General features: G+C 32.2%; 4 protein-coding genes across 4 annotated transcripts; 1 reads left to right on the top strand and 3 right to left on the bottom strand.

Annotated features, from left to right (window-relative positions):
- Window positions 1-432: 432 nt before the first annotated feature.
- Window positions 433-1,479, bottom strand: LOC112539418 (decapping and exoribonuclease protein-like). Its single transcript, XM_025161915.2, has one exon. The coding sequence runs from the start codon at window positions 1,477-1,479 to the stop codon at window positions 433-435; it is 1,047 nt and encodes a 348-aa protein (XP_025017683.2).
- Window positions 1,480-3,748: 2,269 nt separating this feature from the next.
- Window positions 3,749-4,768, bottom strand: LOC107367153 (decapping and exoribonuclease protein-like). Its single transcript, XM_015934836.2, has one exon. It carries the CDS (start codon window positions 4,766-4,768, stop codon window positions 3,749-3,751), a length of 1,020 nt encoding a protein of 339 aa, XP_015790322.2.
- A 1,737-nt stretch (window positions 4,769-6,505) lies between these two features.
- Window positions 6,506-7,570, bottom strand: LOC112539420 (decapping and exoribonuclease protein Rai1-like). Its single transcript, XM_025161916.2, has one exon. The coding sequence runs from the start codon at window positions 7,568-7,570 to the stop codon at window positions 6,506-6,508; it is 1,065 nt and encodes a 354-aa protein (XP_025017684.2).
- Window positions 7,571-8,170: 600 nt separating this feature from the next.
- On the top strand, window positions 8,171-13,903 carry LOC107367374 (uncharacterized). Its single transcript, XM_015935074.3, has 16 exons — window positions 8,171-8,331; window positions 8,407-8,486; window positions 8,545-8,695; window positions 8,870-9,009; window positions 9,068-9,161; window positions 9,256-9,413; window positions 9,510-9,644; window positions 9,702-9,947; window positions 10,530-10,640; window positions 10,854-10,925; window positions 10,994-11,153; window positions 11,679-11,855; window positions 11,925-12,045; window positions 12,128-12,342; window positions 12,705-13,220; window positions 13,293-13,903. The coding sequence occupies exons 1-16, from the start codon at window positions 8,247-8,249 to the stop codon at window positions 13,778-13,780; spliced, it is 2,949 nt and encodes a 982-aa protein (XP_015790560.2). The 5' UTR covers window positions 8,171-8,246; the 3' UTR covers window positions 13,781-13,903.
- The last annotated feature ends 911 nt before the right edge of the window (window positions 13,904-14,814 follow it).

Below are 14,814 nucleotides of genomic sequence, written 5' to 3'. Positions count from 1 at the left end.
GGACAAATCCGCATTGACGATAGTAATTTTCGTTTGATTGATTCATTCAGATTATGATTTGTCTTGACAATAAAGAGATGCATTTATGAACATTGGTATTTTGGACAGTTAAACGCAATCAAAAAAATCTCAATGATTCAATAATTTCATATGCAATACTGTAATGTATTGACATGATGGTTACTCCTGAATAGATTGTATTAATATTTGCAGGTGAAGACCACAAAAAACGAAACTATTTTCCCATTGGTGTTACCAGCTGGCAGCTGCACATATTTACTTCAATGCTAGTCACTAATGCCATGAAATCAATCAAATGTACCGAAATGTGCAATATCTAGTTAATTGATAAAGAGTGTTTATTTTGTTTAAATACTTTTTAATTCTTAAAATCTGTTAAACGTGAAAATACAATATTCAAATGAATGCTTATTAAGATTCAAGAGGAAGTTGTTCATTAATATACCAAGATGGAATGAGATTATCATCTAGATCCATCGTCATGTATCCAGTCAACCTTTTATCCTTGCCGTTGAAATGAAAATTATAGCATTTGTTTTCCTCTGTAACAACAGACTTTAAATGATTGAGGATTAAATCTAATGATGTAACAAATATCATTTGTCTGTGTTTATTGATTAGCCTTTCAACTTGCAACTTATCGACATTTTCAACAGTAAAATCTTGTTCGCATTTAGCACGAACAATTGTATCAACTCCAGCAAGTTTAGCCAATGACCACCAAGTGTTGGCATGAAGAGATGTATGTGAATCTCTCGGAGCATTGTACTTTTTGACCAAAACAAACTTCATATCATCGAAAGATTTACTCATTTCCTGTTCACTTTCAACACAGTCCAAATATCCTGAATGTAAAATTCGATGGGAACCAATCTTCGTGTTGAAAACACCGAAAAATGAAGCTTCATCTCTGGCAGAAGTACACTGATTTTTGTTCTTGGTAACCAAACTTTTCATATTGAGAGCTACATAAGTCGATTTGTTATCCTTTTCTGTTTGTACATCAATGTTTTCTTTCTTACCAATCGATTCGATCGTACTTAATACGATTTTTCCTCTGATTTTGGCAGCACAAAGGTTCCATTCGTAATCATAATATGGAGAAATCATCAAATCTTTCAATAAACCATTGCTACAGATGAAATCGTAAGTAAAGTTGCTCAAAATTGTTTCATTTTCAAGAATCCATCGCAATAAGTTTGAACTTTTTGGCCTTCTGTGGCCATACTTGATGTTTGGATCATATCCTTGGAGGCAGTCGATAGAGACTGGATCAGGTAAGTCCAAATACCGAAGAGCTGATTTGTCTGGACAGTAAACACATTTATTTTCATTATTGTAGTAGGAAGAGAAATATCCAAGTCTTTTTGGTTTGTCCAAACAAATGTTATGGTTCGTTGTGACCCTTCCTAAGTTCAACTCTTGCAAAGAAAGAGTAACTTGATTCAATTGAATCATTTCAGTGTTAAGTTGAATTACAAGTAGAAAGCGTTTTGATCTAACAACAAGTAACATAAGTTGTCAACTAAACATCTTTATTAGAGAGTCTGTTAGCTAAACCAGCAAATCACTTAATCACTTAAACAGGTGAACTCTAACGCCTATCGAATGATCGAATGATCTTAACATTCAAGAGTGAAAACATAATTGATTGATGTTAGACATTTGTTTGTGTGTGAACATTCAATCATATATGGACTTGACATGATCAAGAACCACATTCAATGAAGCCACAAAAATCGATTGTCTGTGTTTATTAATTAGCCAGTCGACTTCGAACCTATCGATATTTTTAACCATAAAATCATGTTCACATTTAGCTCGAAAAACCGTATCAATTCTAGCAAGTTTAGCTAATGCCCACCGATTGTTAGCATAAAGAAATGAATGGGAAATGTTTGGAGCATTGAATTTTTTGATCAAAACAAATCTCATTTCCTCGAAAGGTTTATTCAATTCTCGTTTACTTTCCTGATACTTTACGTTAATATCCTGAATGTAAAATTTAATGCAACCCAATCTTTGTGCTGTAAACTCTGAAATCTCATGTATATTCCTGATAAAGCGTTATAAAAGGATATTTTTATTCACTTCGGTTTGATGAGTCGATTTGGGTGCTTAGGAAGACAACCAGTTTTGCTGGTTAATTCAATATTTTGAGAAACCGTTTAACAACTTTGTTCAAACAAAGCGTCCGTTTTTTGTGTAGACTTGAAATTGAGAGTTACTACAGCATTCAGCAAAGTTAATCAACAATAGCTCTTTATTAACAAGTACAAGATGTAATACAAAATGTATTCATTCAAGAAGTATTTTCATCAACTTAAGGTAAAAATGTAATTATGCAATGGATGGATATTTTTAGAAAGTTGAACATCAGTATACCAAGATGGAATCATGTTTTCATCTGGCCCTATCTTCATGTATTCAATGAGCTTTTTATCCTTACCATTGAAACTAAAGTTATAACATTTATTTTCTTCAGTAACAATTGTTTTGATGATATCGATATTACCAAAAATATCATCGATAATCTGTAAAAATATCGATAATTTAACATCTATTTTTCATTGCAACCTTTGCTCAATTGAAGCTCTTTTCAGATCAAACGGTATTTCTTATCGATATTCGAGATGGTATTATATTTCAATTTTTTCATTACTAATTGCGGTTAGGGATGCGATAATGAGACTCTTGAGATAGCTAATTACATTATTTGCAGGACAGCGTCATGTTATGGGTTGGTGTCATTAAAAGATCACAAGATTGAGAATGACTCGTAGCTAGCTAACACTTCATCGACAGGGATTAGTAAACAATAATTTTGTCATCTGATTCGGCATACAGTGGATCCTAATGAAGTAGGTACCAGTTATTGCGTCTCTCGCGAAATAACAAAGGCTAAGAAGATAGAAGTTCACCAATCAAGCGCATTTAATAAGAAAAAAGCGAGAGAATCAAAGATCAGTCATGTAAAATGAGTCACATAGCAACCTAGTCCAAAGAGTTCTTTGATCTTGAAACTATTAATTATAATAGTTAATTTACTGTTATATCAATTCACAGTTTCATCGTCCTTTGTTCATGCAATGTTTAAATGCAGTGTTGCTATCATTTGGTCCTTCCAATTCCTTCAAAAGAAATATTAACATCTTAAGAAACAATTGATGAAGTACAAATCCGCATTGACGATAGTAATTTTCGTTTGATTGATTCATCTAGGTTATGATTCGTCTTGGCAATATAAAGTACTCGCTTAAACCCATATTTTAATGAAAAACATCTCGAGATCAATCTGTTTCTTTTCAAGAGATGCATTTATGAACATTTGTATTTTGGACAATCAAACGCAATCAAAAAAATCTCGAAAATTTCATATGCCACACTGTATGTTTGAATTGACATTACTGTTTTTCCTGAATTAATTGTATAATTTGCAAGTGGAGATCACAAAAGACAAAACCGTTCTCCCCATCGGTGTTACCAGCTGCACATATTTAATTCAATGCTAGTTACTAATGTCATGAAATCAAACAATGTACCAAAACATGCAATATCTAGTTAATTGATGAAAAGTTTTTATTTTGTTTGAATACTTTTTAATTCTTAAAGACAACATTTCAAAGTTAAAATTTTGATCATTTGAACTTAAAGCACTATATGAAGAGATTTAGAAATGCAAAGTTGAAATAAATGATGCTAAAGATATGTTATGATGAGTTATCTGTTAATGTTCGATGACGGACTCCGATACTAGATCCATCTTCACGTAGCCAGTCGACTTTTTATCCTGGCCACTGAAATAAAAGTAATAACATTTGTTTTCCTCTGTAACAATTGACTTGACATGATCAAGAACCATATTCAATGAAGCCACAAAAATCGATTGTCTGTGTTTATTGATTAGCCAGTCGACTTTACACCTATCGATATTTTTAACCTTAAAATCTTGTTCGCATTTAGCACGGATAATTGTATCAACTCCAGCAAGTTTAGCCAATGACCACCAAGTGTTGGCATGAAGAGATGTATGTGATACTCTCGGAGCATTATACTTTTTGACCAAGACAAACTTCATTTCCTCGAAAGGTTTATTCAATTCTTGTTTACTTTCAACACAGTCCAAATATCCTGAATTTAAAATTTTATGAGACCCAATCTTTGTGTGAAAAACACCAAAAAATGAACCGTTTTCTATTCCAGAAGGAAATTCAGAACTATTGATGTTCTTGGTAATCAAACGTTGTAAATTGAAAGCTGCATAAGTCGATTTGTTGTCTTTTTCTGATTGCGCATCAATTTTTTCTTTCTTCTCAATCGAAGCGACTCTATTCAAAACAATTTTCCCTCTGATTTTGACAGCAGAAAGGTTCCAATCGTCGTTATAAGACGGATAAGTCATAATATCTTTCAGTACACCATTATTACAGATGAAATCATAATCAAAGTTACGCACAATTGTTTCATTTTCCTGAATCCATTGCAATAAGTTTTTATTTTTTGACTGTTGATATCCATTCTTGGTATTTGGATCATATCCTTGAAGCAAGTCGATAGACACTGGATTAGGTAAGTCCAAGTACCGTAAAGATGATTTGTCTGGACAATAAACGCTTTCCTTTTCATTGTAATAGAACGAGTAATATCCAAGTCTATTTGGTTTGTTCAAACAAATATTATGGTTTGTTTCGGCACATTTTAGGTCCAACTCTTTCTTTACAAAAGTACTTCCACTTGTAGACAACATTTTAAAGTTAAAGTTTTGATCCTTCACTTATAAATTGAATGTATAATGTAAATAAGAAGACCTTTTATCTCAATCATCTATTCCACAGCAAATGGCTTTTAAAGAATTGATTCATTAATGACTATTAGTGAATAGTTGATTCCATAATACAGTACTTTCACGCATAAGTTGCATTTTGATAAGCGCCGTCTACTGTATTACCAGTGGTATACATAAGCATTTTACTTATAGTAGACGGCGCTTATCAAAATGCAACTTATGCGTGAAAGTACTGTATTAAGCTGAGTTGCCGATGTTTTTTGAAGGCTGGATGGACTGATAGCTGGTGAATCACAATCTAGTGGCTAACATAATTTGTATTTTCATTATCGTCACCAATCCTCTAGTCCAAGTTAGTTTTACATGGACTAAGTCGGGTAACAGCTAATTGATGATTAATTTTAACCAAATTAGCAAATCATTGTGAACTTGAAAAAATACTCTAACGTCTAACTGATGATCTCAACTAATCATTGGAGGTTGAAACATGCTTATTGGATGCTAAATTTTTGGAAAAATGATCCAATTTATTATCCTCTTTCGCAGATCCGTCTATTTCTCTGTCTTGAGTTAGAATGAAAGTCTATTCTTTTTAATTTTGGCTGAAAAGGATATTATAATTCACTTTTGGTTGATCCGATGATTTGGGTAAAGATTACACCAGTTTTGTTGTGATACTTAAAATTTTGAATAAACCGACTAACGAAACCGACAAACTTGAAACTGAAAAATAACACAACAGTTAACAAAGTCAATTAACAATAAATTTTTGATAACAAAAAATTATTTATTCAAAAAATATCTCTATTAACTTACGGTACAATGAACTACAATGCAATGGATTAAGATTTGCTAACAAGTTTTACATCGGTATACCAAGATGGAATCATGTTTTCGTCTGGCTCTATCTTCATGTATCCAATGAGTTTTTTAACCTTACCATCAAAAGAAAAGTTATAACATTCATTTTCTTGAGTAACAATTGTTTTGATAAAATAAAGAACCTTGTTCAATGAAGAAACAAATGTAATTTGAAATTGTTCATAGATTGAACTATCGACTTCCAACTTAATGAAACTTCAAAATATTCAATTTTATCTTGAGTAATAATCTCTTATAATGAACTTTTAACTGACCAACTATTGCAAATCAATTAAATTAATTGTTCGGTATGTTATATTATCAATAGATTTAATTTGGTTAACTCGATACTTCATTAGGACTGTGGGAAAAATTGTTTAAACTTTAATTTCTAAACAGATTAAATTAGCTGTAAGTGGCAATTAGATTCTTGATTAAAGTCGAAAACAGTTTCAGGTTAGAGATGAGACACCTTTATCAGAAAACAAAGCAACTCAGCTCATTCAATGTTTGGTGAATTGTCTGATGATTTCATGGTTAGACCAATGACTAAATCATTTTGAAACAGAAAGTTGACCGTATTTGCTCAGGTTCGTCTCAAACCAGGTTTATCAATAATAACTGTATCTTAAACCTGTTTAACGTTAACTTGCAACTCATCGTTTGTAAACTCTATACTTGAGTACGGAGATCAACACTGAAATTAAAAATAAAACACAATAATAATATAACATAGTACGAAATTATGAAAATGTTCAGTCGGTTAATCAAAATTTAAATTTTTGTTGATTCTTTAATTTTTTGAATGTGAAAATACAATATTCAAATAAATGATTATCAAGCTTCAACAGGAAGCTGTTCATCGATATACCAAGATGGAATGAGATTTTCATCAAGATCATTCATCAAGTATCCAGTCAACTTTTTAATCCTGCCATTCAAATGAAAGTTATAACATTTGTTTTCCTCTGTAACAGTTGACTTGACATGATCAAGAACCGTATTCAATGAATTAACAAAATCCATCTGTCTCGATTTATAGATTAGACTCTTTACGTCCAACTTGTCGATATTTTTACACATAAAATCTCGCTGGCATTTAGCGCGAACAATTTTATCAATTCCAGCAAGAGCAGCCAATGCCCACCATGTGTCAGCTTGAAACGGCGAATGTGATACTCTCGGCCCATTGAACTTTTTTATCAAAACAAACTTCATTTCGTCAAGTGGTTTTTCCAGATCTTCTTTACTTTCAACACATCCTAAAAACCCAGAATGCAATATTTGATGAGATCCAATCTTTGAGTGAAAGACACCAAAAAATGAGTCCTCCTCTCTTTTCACATCACCCTGCGACTGATCGATATTTTTGGCAATCAACAATTGTAAATTGTTTGCAACATACGTCGATTTGTTGCTCTGTTCGGAACGAGCATCAATCGAAGCTTTTTCCTCGTCTGAATGGATTCGATTGAGTATAATCTTTCCTCTGATTTTGGTAGCGGAAAAGGTCCAATCATCATTATTAAACTTGAAAGTCATGAACTCTTTCAATAGACCATTGTTACAGATGAAATCGTAAGATAAGTCGCTCAAAATTGTTTCATTCTCCAATATCCATCTCAATAGATTTGAACCTTTTGGATTTTTATTGCCAAACTTGATATTAGGATCATATCCTTTGAGGCAGTTGATGTAGACTGAATTAGGTAAGTCCAAGTACCGAAGAGATGATTTGTCTGGACAATAAACAATTTCTTTTTCACCATTGTAATAGAACGAGTAATAACCAAGTTTTTTTGGTCCTTCCAGTGAAACAGTTTCGTCCTTTTCTCGACACAACTGACTCAAATATACCTCATTGACAACGCTAGCACATTTTGCTTGAAACGTCGACGACATGTTGAATCAATAATAAATCAATCAAGGTTGCGGTATCGTCTCAAGTTGACTTAAAAGCGTACGTATCACACAAATAGGACTTAATGTTTTAAAGACAAAAAAACTTTTCAAAATGAATCTTAAACAACCGAAGACAAAACTTTTATACCTGTTACAGAAGCTCTCTTCATCTCACTTTCATTGTTATTCGTTATAATATCCCGATTCATTTTTACAGAGTAATCGTAAAGTTTCTGGTGTGAGGGACTTCCCCCTTCTACGCGCAGAGACACTGTTTGGTTTTATTCAGTGCCACTCTTTAACACGGGTGATGCTCCACCCCACAAACCAGAATTGGCGACCACATAGCTCTTTAGCGATACATGTAACTTTCCGTTTTACATAATTTATAATTTGAGACAAAATCAGATCAATTTGTAATATCAATTGAAATGTAAGGTTTGTAATAGTAAATATGAGGTTAGAGTAGCTATAAAAGAATCTGTGTCGATATTGTTTTGTTTCCGTATCACATATGATCGATAAGAGTAATCGAACGAATAATCTAGGGCGTTTATTGTTATTTTGAAATGATGTTCAGTAAAAATTCCAACCGTTTTCTAGTGTCAAATATTAACCTACTCTCGACTAAACACAAGTAAATTGTTACAGTTGGTTGTGTTTGCTAAGTCTCAACATGTCATCTTCACTGCTGAATGAAAGACACAAAATGCTGTTTATATTATCAACCGTAGTCGTCTTACTTTCAACTATTAAAACAGGTAAGAAAAAGTTATTCATTTATTGACTGAAAATATAAACTTAATCAATTTCTATTCAACTCCTCACAAACACAGCAAGTGCTAGAGATTTGGTGGATTTACCGTTGAGCTTAAGTAGCAAAAGCGTCAACATTCACGCTACTTTAACCGATGCCGTAAGTTGAACAACCAACCAATTGTGACTATTTTAACTCTTAATGCTTTTCGTCTTAGAGTGGAGCCAATAAATATTTCATTCAAGAATCCATATCAGCTTCTGGTACAGAGATCAAAGGCAAAATTGTGATCTCAGGTGAAAAGGATTCCTACAACATCTTTTATAATACTGCTTCTAGTTTAAACCAGGAACGGTTGGTTATTCACGGTAAGAGTTTTACAATAACAATTGATGAAATGAAAAAACATAAACAATTTCTTGTAATATGATTCGATTCGTAAGAAATTCTTTGTTGTCTACAATTTTTCAAGAAACATTCATCGATGGAATTCGCTATCAAAATAATCTTATAACAATTCTTAATTATTTCATGATCTAAAGGTACAAATTGTTTAACATTCGCCTACAAGAATAATTGGGATCAAACTCTACCTGGAATCAAGAACCTACCTGTAACTAATCTGGTACTTTTAATGGGACCTTCAATTTTATATCGACTTGGTCATTCCTCACTTGTTTGGGTAAGTATTTCAACAACATTGTGAGAATTTTTAATCAAATTCATTTGTTGAACAACAGAAATCAGTTGCAGATAAAAGCATAAGAGGAACCATGATGAAGGGTGCAACAACTGAAATAAACGGAAGATTGAAAATCACTTATTATTACAAAAGTGAGTAGGAATCGATTAGATTTGTTGAGTGATTAGATGAACAAAAGTTTAATCAAGTTTAACTGTTCTCATCCTTTTCATTTTCAAAAACTAGACCATTATGCAAGCGATTCTGGAATTAAAAATCCAAGTCGAATTGAATTCAGTGGTTATGATCCATCGTCAACTTCATACAGTGTCAGGGAGAATCTAATTCTTGATATTTACCTTCAAAATGAGAACTATTATGATGAACTCGCAAATGAAGTTAATGTAAGTATTTCACTTTGCTTTTATTTTCATTATTAAACAATACTCGTAAGAGACTCAAGATTTTAACATTTCCACATTTTTTACTCTTGACCTTAGCCTTTACCCGGAATCGGATGCCCACATTACTTAGCCACAAGCGAGATTTCATTCCCTAAATTGAGAACTGATTATGTACATTACATTATGTACGAGTATATTCAAGGTTCAACCACTTCTCGAACATTCAGTGAGGTTAGTTTATTTGGTCAACTATTTCCAATTTTACATTCATTTTCATTTCATTTTCAGATTCATGCATCAGAAAAGCACAAATTATTACGATTGAAAGCAACTCTTCTTGGTGTAACAACTGAAGCTATTTATGATTATAACCTCGGAGTTTCTTACCTCTTTGAAGAGGGTGGAGGGTGTAGAGTATTATCTGCAGATTTAAATTCACCTGGAGTCAATTCTAATGGTTATTTCAACTTGCAAAGCCTTTTAATCGTTGATGACGTTGTTTCTCCTTTTCATTATCTTGGAAAACTCAATTTAGTAAGTGATTAACAAAAATATGACACAGTTTGTAACTTAATTCATTAATTTTACTGATAATCTATTGATTTTAGCAGGAGGTTTTAGATTGAATATCAATTGGAATTTTATTTTTATTTCCCAATTTCGATATCTAAAAATATGAAAAACTTTGAATTCAGTTGAAAAGTGATAAGGAAATTTTTTCTCATTTTCAGTGATTTTTAATCGCTCTCTAGTTTCGTCTATTTACAAGGCAATCTCTTGTTTTTTAGACGCTATTTTAAGAGTTTTTTAATATTTTTTCACTGTTCTGTATTTTTTCAGCAAATAAGTGCGTTTAAGCTTTAATTATAGATTTTCTAAATTTTATTGAATTCTATCTTGAAATTTATAACATTGACGCATATAGAAATTTTTTTGTCTGTTAGAAATAGTTCTTATAATAAATAGGCCGGTGCTATAGATGCACACGAATTGTTTCCTTGGTAAAGTTACATTTAAAGAGAAAACTGTTACCAGAAAAATTTTGTAGGACAAGATTAGATGTAAAATTTACAACAGTTCTTGAATATTTTTATGAAATTTTCCTACCGATTTTAGGAACACCGATCTGGATTTTCTGTAGATGCATGGGAATCAATCAGATATGATGTTAACATCAACGGGAAAAAGGCCGACAAAGCTGTCATTACTCAATATTTTGCTAAATCGGTAAGTTTTAATTACTTTAAACTATACTAACAAATAGTGCTATAACAAATAAAATTAATGAAAATAATAAGATAAAACAACTGTAAATGTAGTGAAAATAGTGAAAATAAGTTTATCATAAGATAACTCAAACATATGATTTTTTCTTGTGTAACTTAATTTTTTATTTCTCATTCAATTTGTGCTAAAATATTCAATCAAAATGGCTTTTAGCGAAATAGTCAAATATTTCCTGGCTATACTCTTGTCAGTACCACAATTGCCATCTATAAATTGGATTCATTGGTAAGTATTCATTTAAATGGTTATGATTCAAATAAGATTAATGTTTTTTGTTTTTTGTCTTTTGCTAGAAAAAAACTTACACTTTGACGGATGGAATTACAAGAGATTTCATGAACTTTGAAAAGGCTGGATCTGAAGATGAACTTCATGACATTTTTACATTAAAAGAGTGTAAATACTTAGTTAGCGATAAAACAAAAACCCTTGACTTCAAATTTGAATGCCAAGGTATGTATTGATAACAATGAAGCTGCCAGCTTGGTATGGCAATATGGTTGACGGCAATTACATATTTCAATTATACAGTGATTTGCGATTGAAAAGACCAAGCATTCACAATGAAGGGGCAATTTTTACAAAGAAAAGGCTTGACACCAAATTGAATTTTTAAGTTTTATTGCTTTTGACCAAATAGTGGTTCCCTGTAAACTCTTTAGGATTGAAAATTAACTTGGTCTCTTTATTTTTTAGCGGGGTTTCGCACTGTCTAAAATTGTCTTAATTGTCAAAAGTTACTTAGCTGAAAAATGCTGTCTTTCATTGTGAATTATTTTCAACCAAAAATCACTGTAATTCAGTGAAATTTTTAGTCATTGTGCATGAAATGATCACAGATTGGATAATATCATTCTGCTTATTCACTGTAGATTCATGATTTTTTAAATAATTGTGTACATGACTTATTTATTAACAATGGAAGGCTATGTAATTGCTCTTGAGTATTTTAACTGATATTTTTTCCTTCATTTGTAGGTGACTCTTGTACCGAACTCATGGAAAGTCGTGCTTACGAATTGAAACGAGAGCTCATTGATTATGTTATTTTAAACAAAAATATCAGTCCACTTCGAATCGATAATGTCCAATATAATATCAATGAGGCACAACTTGATATGGAAGTGACTTTCCTGGATTCACCTAATTTGCAATGTAATAACAATTTGACATTTTACATTCATGCAATTTAATTCGATTTTTGAAATTTTTTTTCTTTTCCAGATGTTTTCAATTCTAAAACTATGTCCGTCAGTGCAGATACATTTAAAATGATGAAAAAAATCAAAGCAAACAGTGAATATGAATGTCTGGACGCTATGGCAAAATACCAAGATAATATCCTGTACATATCTCGGAACCTGCACATTTTCATTTGTATAATTCAAATATGATTCTAATAATTTTATTCTTCTTTTCCCAATTAGTGTTGTAATTTATAGACCATCAGATTTAACTTGCGGATATTTGACAAATTTTGACGACCTCAAGGAAGATAGTAAAGGCGGAGACCCATGCAGCGTCTATCACTTCCCTTTATATAATTTGCGTCGCATTGATCAAGAAATACCACTTGATCAAATTCAAAATACTTTGATGGAAAATTTAGGATGGACTATCTCTTATTATGCTTGGGATTCTCGTAAGTAATTCCCATCCTGCGACTATGCTAAGCAGCCCACTCTGGTACTGCTGAAATATTTCCACGTTTGATTTTTATAAATTTTGAATGAAACAATCAAAAAATTGAAATTACATAACAGTATAAGCACTCAATTCGTGAAAAGTAATCTGATTATGAAAGAGGAGCGCAACCGCTTACCAAACAATATCAAAATTTCACGCGTTAGCGAAATCAAATTGACACCTTTCCTCAATTAAATGGTACTATTTTTCAATTTTGGTTAGGTGGTTAGAAAATGGAAATATTTCCCTTTTATTTCACATGAACGTACAGACTCTGAATATAATGAAACCTTTCTTTTTGTAACTTTTTCTTTGAAGAGCAAATTTATAAAATCATTGATATCATCGACAAAACGGAAAATAAAATTACTCCAGCTGATGTCTTTCAAACCACCATTAGAGTTGATGCAAAGTTGGACAGCAAAGATCAAGTTACAGTGACTGCTCCAGGTGCAAAAACTTTCGCTGATTGTTATCGAACCTGTCATAATTCAGAGCAACTTAAATGCAATACTTTCTCATTCTGTTCAAATGGTGACTGTAGAGTCAGTAGCTTATTAACTGTAGACTTGTATAATGACTCACATGTTGAGCTAGACAAGTCATGTTCTGTTCACGCTGTGAATGTTGTCAATCAATACTCGGAAGTACCTCATAGGAAATTTAAAACCCAGACTTCGATCGCAGTCGAAAAAGATCCTTATTCTTGTGCCGAATCTTGTCATGCTTCACCTGATTGTTTCTCCTTCCAATGGTGTGATTTTCAGTGTAGTTTTGGTGGTTTTTATACAGATGCAGCTACTGAATATGACGGAGAATGTAGTGTATATCATCGTAAGTACTCTTGAAAATGAGTAACAAGTTTTTGTTTTGTCTAATTGTTTTCTTATTCTTTAATTAACTTAGCCAAAGTATCTGAGAAATACCAAAAAACGGGAAACAAAATCGTTTCAGATGTGATTTACACTGAAATGAACTTGAATTTTGAACAATGTGCATCATTATGTCATGGATGGTCTGATGGTGAAACTGGATGTAAATCATTTAATTATTGTCCTAAAAGTAGAACAGAAAGTTCTTGTTCATTAACCAAATTTTCAGTTAAAAGTGCAAATACTAAAACTTCTGAAGGTGGCGATTGCTCAAATTACGAATTGAAAGTGGAATCAAATGGAAAGAAAAGCAAAGAATCCAGTTCGACTGAAGTAACGAAAGGAACAAGTGGATCAGGTGCTTTTGGAATAATTATGTTGTTCTTGTTTGTCGGGGCTTTATTGGGATTCGCTGGACCATTTGGTTACTCAAAAGTTAAACAAATGCGTAATGATTCAGAAGCCAACGAAAGTTTCACTTGGTCAAGACAAGTAAATGAACAAGCTGAGAATAGCAATTGAATCTCATTGTAAACCTTAGCACTACTTTCAGATTTGAAAAAATCTGTTTAACAAAATCACACAATTGCTTAATTCGTGCAACATTTAAACAATTTACTTTCTGAATAAACTGTTTTAAATGCATTGGATGTTTGTTACTTAATGTTACTTTTAAAATTATAATACTAATTATATTAAGTCAATCAATTTGAAGGGTCATTATGTTTTGTTTTATGGCGTAACTGATTGGCCTTTTTCGGATAGGCCGCTCCACAGCACCGAAAACTAAAAGAAATGAATTCGTCTGTTAAATGGGAAGGATTCTCCAGATTAAATGTTTAACAGTTCTCTCCGTTATAGTCCTTCGGGTAACCAATTGACAACAAGGGAAAGTTTTCCACGAGTTTCCATTTTTCAATGAAATAGATGATTTTAAAACACGGGAAAAAATTTCGATCAATTTCGAAGTATTTGTAATTAAAAGATATAACGTTAGATCGCGAGATAATCTGTTTAGTTCAACAGAAGATTGAAAAGATGGTGAAACGCTGTGCGAAAATAGCTGCTTACAAGGGAACACACCCAAGTATGAAATCGATATCGCGATTTTATTGGTCACTATCGGTTCATCAGACCTTAATAAAGACTAATATATCGAAATTAGCTGCCACCTTTTCGATTTCGGCATTAAATCGCCTTTTTCCTAAAAAATTTTGTATGCTTTTCTATGGGGATTTGTATTTGTTTTATAAAACGTATCTAATAAATGATCTGGTTGTGCAATAAAAAGTATATGTTTTTGCTTCAACAAAAAATGAACTTACAAATCCTCATAGAAAAGCATACAAAATTTTTTACAAAAAAGGCGATTTAATGCCGTAATCGAAAAGGTGGCAGCTAATTTTGATATATTAGTCTTTATTAAGGTCTGATGAATTGATAGTGACCAATAAAATCGCGATATCGATTTCATACTTGGGTGTGTTCCCTTGTTAGCCAAGCAAAGTTTCATTTTTTATGATGTTAAAAGATAGATGGTCAAGCCGAAGTTTCGC

Source organism: Tetranychus urticae, chromosome 1 (assembly GCF_039701765.1).
Source record: "Tetranychus urticae isolate SD_2017Ah chromosome 1, NJAU_TeUrti_SD_1.0, whole genome shotgun sequence".
Lineage (NCBI taxonomy): Eukaryota > Metazoa > Arthropoda > Arachnida > Trombidiformes > Tetranychidae > Tetranychus > Tetranychus urticae.
The sequence above is the reverse complement of the archived record's forward strand: the minus strand, read 5'-3'. Positions and strand labels throughout refer to the sequence as shown.